The sequence below is a fragment of the Stegastes partitus genome, unplaced genomic scaffold (genome assembly GCF_000690725.1).
Source record: "Stegastes partitus isolate 25-593 unplaced genomic scaffold, Stegastes_partitus-1.0.2 Scaffold363, whole genome shotgun sequence".
NCBI classification, from domain to species: domain Eukaryota; kingdom Metazoa; phylum Chordata; class Actinopteri; family Pomacentridae; genus Stegastes; species Stegastes partitus.
In genome coordinates, this window is record NW_007578094.1 from 270790 (window position 1) to 284356 (window position 13567).

The window sequence follows — 13567 nt, forward strand, 5'->3', positions numbered from 1 at the left end:
GTGTGTGTGTGTGTGTGTGAGTGTGTGTGTGTGTGTGTGCCCTAGCCGCCGTTTACATTCAATAAAAAAAGAATTCCTCATATTTAGTCGAGCCAGCCCGTTTCCATGGTTACCGGCCAGGGGTTTTTCATTCTTGATTCACTTCCTCACCCTGGGCGCTCTTTTTGTAGACCTCTCTTCTATTTTTTTCTTTCCCCCCTTTTTGCTCATATCGCTGCGTTTAACTCCAGTTTCTCCTCACGTGATTGTTGTGTTTTTTTTTTCAGATTTCTGCTCCTCCTGTTTCCTGCTAAGTGCCACCCCTGCGTTTATGCCGCCCACACAAAGCCTCGCGCTCTCTCAATGAAACCCAGACATGCACACTGTACTCGTGCTCCGAGTCTAAGAAAACAACTCCTGGCTGTAGCTAGGCAACTCCAAATATGAGTCATCCCACCGCCGCGCCCATCATCAACTGATCACCACCACCTCGTTCCTCCACAAGCCTCAGATCCTCTTTATGGAGCGTCGCTGTCAGTATTATTTAAATGGTGTGGCTTCCTCACCACACTTCTAACAAACACCGGTGGAAACACAGGTCTATAAAACTGTAAGAAAATTAGCAGGCAGACCTCAGCTGATAACATCTTGACCACATTGCGGCGACATTACTAATAATCACAGCTTGGCAGAGTCGCTATCTGTCAGACGGCTGAGTTGGCGGCAAAATCTTTGGGGGATCTCGTGTCCCGGCTGCAGTTCACAGACGACACCACAAAACAGTCTTTGTTCAGGGAGTCTCGGTTGTTTACTGAGTAGTTATTAGACAAAGTTCTGTCCAAGTGAACTCAGGATAACAGCTGGAAAAACACTGGGAATGTGGATTTAATTGAGGAAAGTGAAAAAGAAACTGAGCAATGAATGTGATTTATGTGCAGGACAAGATGATTTATTCTTTCAGTGCTACTTGCAGGATGATTTATTTCTAAGCGATGAAAAAGAGGGCAAAGGTCAAAAGACTTGACTGTCAAATAAATGCACAAATGTGTTTAACAAGGTAGTTAAAATAATTAGATAATAGATAGATAGATAGATAGATAGATAGATAGATAGATAGATAGATAGATAGATAGATAGATAGATAGATAGATAACAATGCAGTGCTGCCCTCTAGTGGACAGAGACGTACATTTATGCTACAGATATGTAAAAGTCTTGATGTACAGTAGCTGTGTGTTGTGCTATAATGACATGACAGCATCACAGCTATTATTTATTGTGACACACATCCACATTAATCTTCACTCAACCTAAGATTTCTTGTCTTAGAAGAAGGAGGAGGCCTCTTTAACCACATATAAATGGTTATTTCTGCCACACGTGTTGTCAGGTTTGAATCCCCAAGCAGAAAAGCAGAGACCCATAATGCAACACAAGCGCCCCTTGGACCATATGAGACTGACCTCTAAGCACAGATGTGGGCCAGTAGAACAAGACACACGTGGCCTGAGAAGAATTGATGGAGAGCCGCGGTAGCAGCATGAGAGGGTGGACGCAGCGTTGTTGTGGAGCAGAGGAGGACAGATGTGGTACATGTGGCAGCTGACAGGTAGCATCAGGAAGAAGGTGACAGAAAAGCACAAGGCGCTGCAGGAACAGCTGGAACAGATGTGGAAGGCGACGCCCTCGGTCCTAATAGGAGCATTAGGGGCTGTGAGAGTGCAGTCCAGGTCCAGAAACATCTGAGGTCCCCGTCCAGAAGAGGGCAGTTCTAGGAGCAGACTGTCCAGAAACCGCAAACTTCCAGGATATATGTTATAGCTGTATACATAAATACATACCTAAAAAAAAGGCTGTGATGAGACAGATAATATTAGGGAGGAAAAAAAGCTAAAACTGCATTCATTTATTATTATTATTATTATTAGTAGTAGTAGTAGCGTGGCTCAAACATCACATTTAGGAGAAGGAGGAGGCCTGTTGGTCGACTTTCACCACAAATAAATGATTATTTCTGTTTAGTTCTCAGACACACATGTTGTTGTCAGGTTTAAATACCTCCAGGGTCCAAATAATATACAGAAAAACACATGAAGTCTCCCAATCTGACATCCCACAGCATGCTCATTAAGTCATTATTATTATTATTATTATTATTATTATTATTATCAGCAGCAGCATCATTTGGAAAATAGGCAGCGGTGACCTACTGCGCATGCGCCACCCGGCTAATCAGGCCCAATTAGCGCGCAGGTGTGCTGCCAGGAAGTCTACAAAGACTGAGGCGGTGCTGGTTCGGTCCCAGTGTTTTGGTGCACACGGAGAAACTCGTATTGGAAATGCATTTAAGACACAACGGACACAGCTTCGGTGTTCTGCTCATTTACACCTTCGCCTCATTAAGTTTACGTCCAGCGGGCCGGTGTGAGGCCGCCGCTCGCTCCTCCCGAACCGAGCCTCATTCAGCTTCTAGTACCGACACGAGCCGCGTTTTGACGACCACCAGCCCCAGCCGGGAGGTCCTACAGCTGGGCTCCACGCCCGGAGAACCCTCTGAGGAGAACTGGGCCGAGACGACGGCCAACACCTCCGGAGCAAGACCCGAACAGAGGCTCAGACCCAGAATGGTTCCGTCTCCCAGCGAGACACGTCTGATGACCCGGTTCAGAGCGAGGCACGCTGACGGGATGTGGGGCTTCTCCTCACCCCCGGATGGGAACTGCAGCAAGGGCAGGATCAGGCAGGTGGTCCACGGAGAGTTCTACGTGGCGGGTCAGCTCGAACAGAACCTGCCGAACCAGGGCTACCAGGCGGACTCTGCTGGTTCAGGTAAGGAGAACTCCTCCTGTGATAGAGTTGAATGAACACAACATTGTCAACACTGAGTTTAGAGCTGGAAGCATGGAGACACACCTGGAAAAATAAAATCATCATAATAAATAATATATAATAAAATTTAAAAATGCTTTGAAAAATAGTCAGCAATTATCTGTAAAACTGTATTTTTAAAAAAAAATGTGTAAAAATGTAAAAAAATAAAATAAAAACAGTTAACCAAAAAAAAAAGCAAATTCTGATGATTATTTACAGTTTTTACCTTTTTTTTTCTTCCAGTCAACATGTAAATGACTCATTTTTACGAGTTAATATCTATTAAATTGTTCAGATAATAACAATAATAAATCCAGTGAGCCCAGTTTACCTGCTGGATGCTGCTGAAGTAAAAAGACCAAAACAGCAAAATGAAAATCCAATTTAAGTAAAAGTGAATAAACATTAGCCACAAAATGTAGAAGTGTTAAAGTAAAACGACTGTATTATTGTTATATCTGCCAACATTAGATGATTGGTGTAAATAATTAGTGTTGTATCTGCTTCTAGTTTAAACTTCATGTTGAGTTTTATATTCAGAGAGCAGATCAGTCAGAGGGATCCTCACAGGTGAAAAAAGTTCTGATACACTTTTCAGTAGTTATTTTTTCATCTTGAATTTGAGATATCGGCTCATTTGAACATTAATTTAAATGAAACCATCTGAGAAGTTTAGATGGAAAAATCACTATTTATTCTTATGAACAACTTAAGTGACCTGAACTGCACTGCTTTTTGTAAGAAAGGCTGAAACCAGCGGTTTAGTCTTTAGCAGCGTGTTGGATTTTAAACACTTGTTGTAAAATCTATTGTGTGAAATCATCATCTGAAAATAACTAAAGCTGTCGGATGCAGGCGGTGGAGTAGAAAGTATGATATCTCCTCCTGAACTGCAGTGAAAGTATAGTTGGATTACAGACAGCATCATTTATTGTGCCAAACCCTGTTTTTATTTGTTTTTTGTTAGCAGCTGTAGCTTTACATGTGCTTTATGAATAATGGTGGCATAACTTACTCTCAGTTTTAACACAAAGATTTCATCGTTACTGCAGTTGTATATTGTTTTTTGTCTCCTTGATGTCTAGCAATCAGTACCAGCCTGGATAAAAACCTCCATTCAACTCCTGATTTTTATATCAGACTGAAGTGTGTGTTTCAGAGTTTTTCCTCTTTTTAATAATTACCTCTTAAGTGACATAAGCAGGAAAGAGGCTTTGATTAAAGCGCTGACTTTGTTAACTCACAGAGACTTTGTTTTCTGGCCCAGTGTCCTATTTTTTCCTCTCTGAGCTACTTCCAGTCTCTGTATGATGGATTTGTTTTTCCTCGGTTTGATTCCTCCGCTGAGAGCCTCGTGTTCCTCAAAACATCCGTACGCTGTATCCTCCGAGGTGCTTCTGTTTTTGTTTACCAGTCCAGGCTCAGGGAGGCCAGGCCAGGGTCAGGGGTCAGCGGGTCAGCAGCTCTGTGGAGAGCTGGCAGAAGCTGCACCCGGTGGTGGAGTGTGGAGACGACGCCATGACCCTCACCGTCAGGAGGCGGCGGGCGGCGCTGCTGCTGCTGGACCGAGGTGAAGCCGCAAGTTCTCCAGTTATAAATACGCCGACTTTGTACAGCACTGCCCGCTTAATGTCAGAGAATAGAAGTCCCAAATCAACCTACAGTAAAACAGCCCGTTTATTCTCATAGAATAATGTCATAATCAGTTTCTGTCGTAACGAAATTCCCCAAAATTGGTTCCAAGAATAACTTTTGCCCGTTTAAAGTCAGCCGATTGTTACAGCTCACGGCAGATTCCCGGTCAGCCGCGGAAAGCAATGTGTTGGCTTGTTTGTCAATTAGCTGCTCACCTGAGATCTGATCACTGAGTTATTCACTGTCTGACATTAATGAGGCCACATCAGAGAGAATCGCACGTCGTCACTCATAACTGAACTGCTCAGCTAGTTAATCACGATAAGCTAGTCCTCTGTACACCCTCTGATTAAAGGAAGTCACTTGTACTGGTGGGGCGGCTTGTCGTACCGACAAAGGTGAAAGTTCACTGAAGTGTTTCTTGATCTTTAAACAAACTGTCCTCTTGGTTTTGTGAAATCATTCCCACTTTGGCTGAAACCCCCGTTTTCTGTCACACAGACACAATTTTTCTCAGTGCGCTGATTAAAGCCAGCTTATTGGAATATCCCGGATACAGTCATAATTCCATCCTGGACCGAGGGTGTGATCATAAACGGGCAGCACTGTATTTGGCACAGTCCAATAGCTTTGATTTTAGAGACATTCTATGCCAGATGACTATTTTCTTTATGGACATTTCTTTTCTTTCCCCCCACAAGACTAAAATTAATTCGTGTCTATTTCAGCCAATGATTCGTCGGTGCCGCTGTCCCAGCTGCCGCCACAGTGCGGCTACTCTGTCCAGACCACGTGGAGAGACCTCAGTCTGATGGCTCAGTACGATGCCTGCTACGTCACTCAAGAGGTGTGGGATCCTTACAGTATGTTTTCTTTAATATATCGTCTACAGATATACCAACTAGTTTGACCAGCCTGAGTGTCAGATTTGTGAAAAATCCAATAAAATCAGGCTTGTTGTTTGTTTCTGATGCTGGCTGAAGGCGTTTTGCTTCTATCGGAGCTGTGATGAATCATGCATTTCAACTGGGCTCGGAGGAATCATGTCATCCAGAAAAGACTCTCAGGGACTTATTGTTTTATTATTTAATGAGAGAACCTTGTTTCTTAAGCAGAAGACGTGTTTCCTGTGATGGATGTTTGTTTTTTTCACACCAAAAAACAGACACAATATAAAAAAAAAGCTTCTCAAACGTGTTCATTCAGGATGACAGCTATGTGCTGCCTCTGCTGTGGCTGGGGACTCCAGTCAAGATGTCCTGTCCGGTCTCTCGGATCAAACCTCCGACCGCCGGGCCGTCCTCGCTCTGCTGCTCGCCGTACGGCATGACTGTCAAGCTGCAGGGGCCGGCTGCTGCAGAGGAGATGAAGATAGATGGTAAGTTCCACTTTCACTCTGTTGTTTTTTTCCCCCCTGACTTCTAAAATCCAATACGATGGTCGTGTTTTGCATTCTGCCACAGTGAGAGGAGAGTGGACGTCCTTGGCGCTGCTGGTCGAGCAGTGTGGCTACACGATGGAGCAACGGGACGGGGAGATCGTAATCGCTGCTCCGTTCATTACGTGTGGCATCACGGTGAAGGTAAATATGTGAAGTTAAAATAATGGATCAGATTTAAAGACGCTTCACACCATTAGTGATTCATTCGGGTGGTGGTAGCTATGATTGTAGCCACAGCTGCCCTCTGACCACCACCTCAGACAATCCATTCATACTCGTTAGCACCAGGCGAGGTGGTGAAGTGTGATAATGGCACAGGTTACAGGGCGGAATCGAACCGCCGACCTTCCGATCATTGGCCAACCCACTCCACCACCTGAACCACAGCCGCCCAAACCAGCAGTTTTTTTTTTTGCTTCAGTTACATTTTAACTCGCTGGGCGCTCTTTTTTTTTTACAGCAAAATAAATTCCTGCACCACTATGGAAGCAGCCGACCACGACTAGAAGTAGAGAGAACTCAAAAATGTCCAGCGTGAAACGGTTACGATGCTCCAAATCATAAAAATAACCAACGTTTTATTTCTTTAAGTATTTGTCATACAAGTTTTGTGGTGTCACATGATTCTCTCGTGGACCATTACAAAGTTGTCTCTTGTTATTTTCCGTAACGTCTCACCATAACAACCCCTCGTATTTTTTTCTTTTCAGGGTGGAAAATACACACTTTCTCTTCAAATAGGAAAGAAGATCTTCACACTGGCCTGCCCCGTCTCGCCCTCCCTAGAAGTCCCCGTTACCCATCAGCCCCAGGTTGGCGGCGCTCCTCATCTAACCGAGAGGGGGGCAGCAAAGCCAGTGTTAGGCTCTCTGGAGTCTTTTCCGTTGGCCCCGCCCTACTACCTGGCCCCGCCTTACTATCCTCACCCCACATATGACCACAGCTACGCTAGTCCTGAAGTCCACCACTCGTACAATCCTCCTACTCTGACGTCTTTGCCTCCTGAACCCACATTTAGTTCCCAGCCTCTCCCTCCTGCTGACTCCCAGCCAGGCTATCTGGACTTCTACTCCCCCCAGATTCCTCTGAGGATGCCGTACGAACACTTCCACACTTCTCTGACTTCTAGAGAGGAAATGGAGGATTCAAGTCAAGCGTATCCAGGTCAAAAGCAAAACGAAGAAGCTCCTCTCTTGGATCTCTCTGAGAAGCAAAGTGCTACTCCCACAGGCTTTCCAGCTCAGGCCGAAGCTCATCAAATCCAGCCTCCGAGCCTCGATTTCAGCCCATACTACCACTACTACCATCACCCCAAAATCCCTCGTCCCGGCCCACCTCAAGGCCCTGGTCCTGGGCCGGAGGTTTCCGGAGAACAGTCTTTGACTAAGTATCTTGAATTTCCAGTGTTGCCTCCCAACGTCCAGCCGTTTCCTCCACATGTTGCTGGTTCTCATCCTTACACCTTCCCAACAAGTCCTGCGTTTGCTCACATAACCCCGTCACTTAATGCGTCCTACCTGCTACAGCCTTATCTGTACAACTACTTCTACTACTTTCCACACATTGTGACGGCCAACGCCGAGCGATTGGCTGGGCTACATCCAGCTGCAAAGACAAATTCGTCCTTTGCACCCTCACTTCCTCTTTCACCAACGCTTTCAGTCCACGACGAACACAGCTCGAGCCCCTATGCGCACCAGTCGAATGCAGATAAAGCGTTCAACACGGGAACGTACAGCCTGGAATGGATCACACGTCCAGTTTTGCTGGATGACGATAAGAGACTCTCGGCGTCGGTGAGTTCCTCTGTGGAGGTTTCACAGAGTTACCCTCATGGACCGGTTCCTCCGCCTGAACAACCGTCGCTCCCCTCTCCACCCGTCATCTATAATCCTGACCTTTACCAACAGTACTACCAAGCTTACTACGACTACTACCGGACGTATTACGGACCGGAGGGTTTGCTTGGCGCAGCGTCTCCAACAGCCAGAACTCCCGACCCCCTGCTTCAGGCGTTTTCCCCTCCAGCTCAGCAACCATCCAATCACGAACATCCAACCGCCACAGCAGAATCAGTGTATGATGTTCAACGTGAGCTGCTCCGTCCTTACTACTACTACTACCACCACTACTACCAGCCTCAAGCGTCCAAAGACGAGCAGCATCCTACCGTCAGCAATGAAAAAGCCGAATCTGGATCTCTGCATCCCTCAGACTTCGATTTGATGGAGTGGTTATTTAACGCTGCTGAGGCAGGATATTCCAGCATCCCTCTGCCTCCTCACGGTCCCTTCCATGGCCTAGACTCCCATCATTTTACTCATCATCCTCCCTACGATCTGTTTCTGCCGCCTGGTGGAGAAGAAGCGGTGAGAGGTAAATGTTCACATTCAAGCTTTTCACTGTTTGTGTTAAAGGTTCCTGAAAATGTTTAGTCCTTCTGTCGTTCTGTCTTCAGTTAGGTGGGTTTTGGTGCAAGGTTAAGCCCACAATGGTCAGACCAACGCCTCATTTGGACTGTAGTTTAGGTTTTGTTATGGCTTGGCACAAACAAGTGACACATAAGACATGTTGGATGTGTTACTGATACACCTGAACTACTTCTGTGTTGTTGTTTTTTACCCATTTCGCTAAATGCCATGTTCACAATTATTCATAAATTGTCACGTTTTTGGAAAAAAAATAAGCACCTTCTACACCTTGTTTCTGGTAATTCTATCATGTTCTAGATGGTTAGGAATTTCCTAGTCGGTGACTCGTCAGTTGAGCTCGATTTTAGGGTCTCTCACGTAGCTGCTCATGTTTTTATCAAAAAGGACTGTAAAACCTCTCAAAGGGCTGGTAGGAAACCAAACATGGCCCTTAAGCGAGTTGAAATGCTGTGAGAGGCCAAGAAGAATCCAAGGATCACCACAAAGACAATCCTGATGAATTAATCAACTCCAAAACCTCACGAGACACTTCAGTAGACGAGTCTACAGACCGAGGAGGACTTCACACTGAAGCTCACCTGGACAAAGAAGAAAGCTCTTGGTCTTCAGCTCTGTGCTTAAAGAGACGGAGTTGTTTGGACACACAATGTGACTTTTGTTTGAGCTACAGATAGCAGAAGCATTCAAGCCCGAGAAGACAATCTCCACGGTCACACGAGCCGATGTGATGCTCTGGGGGAGTTTTTCAGCTGAAGCGCCGGGCAACCTTGTCAAAGTAAACAGATGGTGAGAAAAGAGAACAACACTGAGATTGTGGAGGAAAAACATCAGGCAGGAGAACCTTGTCCTTGAGCATTGTTGGACGCTCCAACAAGACGACGGTGTGAATCATACGGCCACAGCGGTGAAGGAACGGTCAACAGAAAACAACATGAATGTTCTGGAGAAGTCCAGCCAGAGTCCAAACCTGAATCCATCGAGAATCTGTGGAGGAGCTGAAGACCAGAGCGATGGCAAGGAAGCATTTTTAGTAAAAAAAAAAAAAAAAAAAAGGAAAGAAACTGTTAAAATTCAACCATCCTGTAATCATCTTCCAGCCAGAAGAAACCTCACAGTCAAATGGAAATGAAATCAAATGTTGCCTGAGTCGTATGAGTGTAATGACCTCAGATCACCACAGGGGGGCAGAAAAAGTCCTGACAAGATAAAAGCTGCAGCATCAGGTTCTGGCTGTAACCAGGAAGAGTTCTGGCTGCATTAAATTGATCCAGATTCCCTCCAGTGGAGCTAACTCTGCTCTAGCTGTTTTACTCTCTACATTCAGATCAGTCGGGGGCCTACGTGGACGTTCCCTTCGCCTCACCCTGTGGCCTTGGACCGGCGTCAGAGTTCGACTGCAGCGCCTCTTTGGGCTGTTGTTCGCATTCTGTGAAGGGTGAGTCACTGTCTGGGAAGAAAAGAATCCTGAAAACACTCGTCTGACACACACACAAGTGGCCCGTGTGGAAAATCTGAAACCGGATGAAGAGCAGAAGCTTAGAAGTTAGCTGTAAATGATTGGGCCTGATGTTCTATTTTACAGAAGTTGAAATCAAAGCAGCATCATTCAGGTGTTATTTCTGTGTGTGTGTGTCAGAGCCGACCGACTGCGCCGTGGGCCAGTATTTTGTGTTTGCGGTGCCGGACTCTGTGCTGGATCCCGCCGTGGCCCGTCCGGCTCGGTCCTCTGAGGCCAGCAATGTGTCCTGCACGCTGCAGAGGCTGACCTCCGACCTCGACATCTACGCCGTGCCCCAGGACGGCTGTGGAGTAAACAAACATGTAAGGCACTCTTCTACGTGCAGCACCACAGGCTGCTTTACCGGCGCTGCATGAAGGTCATTAAACTGTAACGCAGCTGAAGGTTTTACCTCCACCTCACTGCTGCAGGAGTCTACAGAGACGTGCATCAGATTTGTGCTTCGTTTTTTTCATTCTTGCCATCGTCTGTGATTATGTTTATCTTTTGTTAGATGTTTGGTGAGACGGTGCTTCATCTTCTGGAAGTCCAGGGTGTCCATTCTTACCAAGACGCCAACTCTGCACACGGGAGCTCACCTGTCAGGTACGAGGCATCGCTGTTTACATGAAGCTTGTGTGCTCTCCTCAGATATTAACGTTATTTCAACAGGGCATGCTTTGTTACTGGTTTATGGTGGATCCCATTTAACTATAAAATCAGACATTTGCATTGCAAACCACCGCGTAGCATTAGCTTTGTGTTGACGTCTTTCTCGTGGCAAACTGCAGGAAAGGCCCTCGCTCAGGACGGGTCGATCACTCGTTCAGCCTCCAGTCTTGCTGCTTACGGCTCTTCCAGTGTCTTTGTCCAGCTGCTCGTCCAAACTGCTTCACACTCGATGCTGACCTCGTTGGTTTGGCAATATGTGAACAATGAAACTCTGCTGAGGGAGAGCGGTGACGCTAACACTTCCTCTAGAGACGGTTATGTTGTTAACCCCATCCCTGTCTCCACAAACCACTGAGTATAATATAGTCTTTTATTGATTGATCTTACAGCTGTTTTGGGTTTTTTTTCAGTAAGTTGATTAACTTATCAACTATTCTTGAAATTATTTTATCATGATTCAATGGACATATCTGATGTTCCTAAAACAAACACCAAAGACTTTCCTCGTTCATATTTCAGCATCTTATTTAATCATCTGATGTCGATGGTAATAATGGATCCTATTGGTCGGATACCTTAAAAACAAAAATAGACAACGAGGTGTTAGACTGTGCGGAAAAATAACAGAGACTGACCTAAATAACTTGGCAGCCCTACATCAGACCAGGTTATGAGCCAAGGCCCGTTTAATCACCACAGACCAGAGCCATCATTGGCCCACTGGTTCCAGTTACAGACAAATTAAATTTTCTTTTGTCCCTGTTGCTATGTCCTTGTTAAATAAGTGATCGGTCTTGTCTTTTCTCTCTTGTTTTTTGTTGTTGTTGTTGTTGCCTGTGTGATTGTGGCAGTCTTGACCGTCTCACGGGGATGTTAAAGATTTTTGAACCTGATCAGAAAAGTCCTGCACCTTAAATTCAAAAGGACACAGATTATTGTCGCCTCTATCTGTCATATCAACCCTTTCTATGAAGCGGGGAATCAGTTTTCCAGCACTTGACCTGAAAACATAATAATCACTGCAAATGTATCACTGAGTGGCAATAAAATGATTTGCACACGTTAAACTAATTTCCTCTGGTGCACGACTGAAATATAAAATGCTAAATAACAGCCAGAGATCTGTATGAGCTCACAGTGTAGCGTTACATTGCTTTAACAGCAGAATTCTCACGCTTCGCATTCAGAGCCCTAAATTAAAGTCATACGACCAACAGAAAAAGTCCCGTCGCCTGTTAGTAATCCTAACAGCTCGAATCAAAACAAAAAGTAAACAGGATGTCTCCGTCTGTGGCTGCGGTCTCCACAAAGCGCTCCGGGACGCTTTCTCTTCAACACTCGTGCCATCAGCTCTTTCCAGTTCGCCGTGCTTGGCTCGCCGTCAAACAAGCTCCCACACGTGAGTGACAGGGGGAGAGGTTTTTCCTTTTAAACGTAGCTCCAAGGAAATTCATGGTTGGACCTGTCATCGTTGGTAATTTATCTCTCAGCCGCAGTTTAGTGGAAGACGTTTCTTGGAACAGGTGAGGAACAGTCGTCTGCTGATGATGCGTTCAGCTAATTACTCACCTGCTTGATTGAAAAACACAAAAGAGGACGCAAATCTTTTTTTTTTTTTATGACCTTCTTTCACATACACACACTTTTTATGTAATCCAGCCAAAGTGATTTATTAACGGGGTCCAGAAATCTCTCAGCTCATCAGCTTTCAGGTGAAGTTGAGCTGCAATTTTTTTTGTATTTTATATTTTTTCATTTACCTCCTCCCTCCGTTGGGTGTGGCATTTTTTCTAATATACCTTCCATATCAGTAAAAGAAAAAGGTTGATGTTTCGTTCCTCCTGCTCCGGTGGCCAACAGGGCCAGCTGTCCTGCCACTGTCCATGTCGGCCAGAGGTTTTTGGGGTGGAAGTAAACTTCTGCCCCGACCACATTTTCATTGTTCCCTTAATATCCACTGGAATCTGTCTGGTTTCAGAATTATTCACGAAACGTTCATGTGCCTCCTCGATCATCTCTTCAAGTGTCTCCTCCTTTTCCTGCCTCCTTCACTGCATGGTTCATCTTCTGAATAATGTCTCCCTCATCATCTGCCTCAATGCTCCGTTCTAATGTTTCACATGAGCTCTGTTTAGTCATCGTTAACTCTCTCCATACTTTCATTCACTCCTTTTCTGCTCCTGATAGTTTTCCAACAACTGATACAATTCTTGTTGAATCCTATCTTTCTCTTCCTGCTCCTTTCGGCTTTGCGCTCCTCTGTCTGTCTCAGCTTCTCTTCTAATTTACTCACTTCTTTCCTCAAGCTTTCTGTCGCCTCCTCTGGTTCTTCCTCCGCTTCTACAAATCCTCCTTTAACATTAAGCAGAGGTGCCTGTAGTCCAGATGATATATTGTAGGGAGGTGCTGGGCTCTGAGGAGTTTCAGCTAATCTCTCCTTTCTCGTCCTCTGAAATGTGAGACGCCATACCAACATGATGCACTCTCCGTCTCTCCTGCTTCAGTTCCTCTGTTTCTTTCTTTAACTTCCTTGGTAAAAACAAACCTGTTGTTCCTTCTCTTTTATCTCATTCAATATCCTTTTTTCTCCTAAAACATCAGCCAGGTCCTGTTCCTCCTCTCCTCTCACTTTCTCTTCTCTCTCCAGCTTCTTCCACAACTTCTCCGTTGCTTTCTTGACATCTTTATGTGCTGATTTATCTAAACCACTCACAACTTGTTTAACTGCCGTCCGCCACTGGTACAGGTTGGTCTCTAGACCACACCCGCCAGATTCTCTATCAAATTCTCCTTCCATTGTTTCTTTTTCTTTTTTCTTTGTTAAATATTTTCTTTTAACAATTTCCCCAAGGTTTTATATGGAAGGGATCAATAAAGTTTTAATCTCTCTATCTCTCTATCGGTCTATCTATCGGTCTATCTATCGGTCTATCTATCGGTCTATCTATCGGTCTATCTCTCTATCTCTCTATCTCTCTATCTCTCTATCTCTCTATCTCTCTATCTCTCTCTCTATCTCTCTCTCTATCTCTCTCTCTA

At 45.1% G+C, this 13567-nt stretch overlaps 1 protein-coding gene across 3 annotated transcripts in view; it reads left to right on the forward strand.

The window, feature by feature from the left end:
* The first annotated feature begins 2251 nt into the window (after positions 1 to 2251).
* LOC103359283 (uncharacterized) overlaps positions 2252 to 13567 on the forward strand; it is a 19687-nt gene continuing 8371 nt past the window's right edge. For 2 of the 3 annotated variants that reach the window (XR_520301.1, XM_008284541.1), the window contains exons 1-9: positions 2252 to 2808; positions 4265 to 4420; positions 5214 to 5332; positions 5692 to 5863; positions 5949 to 6067; positions 6637 to 8302; positions 9683 to 9793; positions 9995 to 10179; positions 10371 to 10462. Coding sequence is in view for 2 of the 3 variants with exons in the window: in XM_008284541.1 (XP_008282763.1) it covers positions 2319 to 2808; positions 4265 to 4420; positions 5214 to 5332; positions 5692 to 5863; positions 5949 to 6067; positions 6637 to 8302; positions 9683 to 9793; positions 9995 to 10179; positions 10371 to 10462 (3110 nt within the window). In the remaining variant the exon portion in view is untranslated. Of the gene's footprint in view, positions 2809 to 4264; positions 4421 to 5213; positions 5349 to 5691; positions 5864 to 5948; positions 6068 to 6636; positions 8303 to 9682; positions 9794 to 9994; positions 10180 to 10370; positions 10463 to 13567 lie in introns of those variants that run through there. The other variant, XM_008284542.1, reaches the window with a different exon arrangement.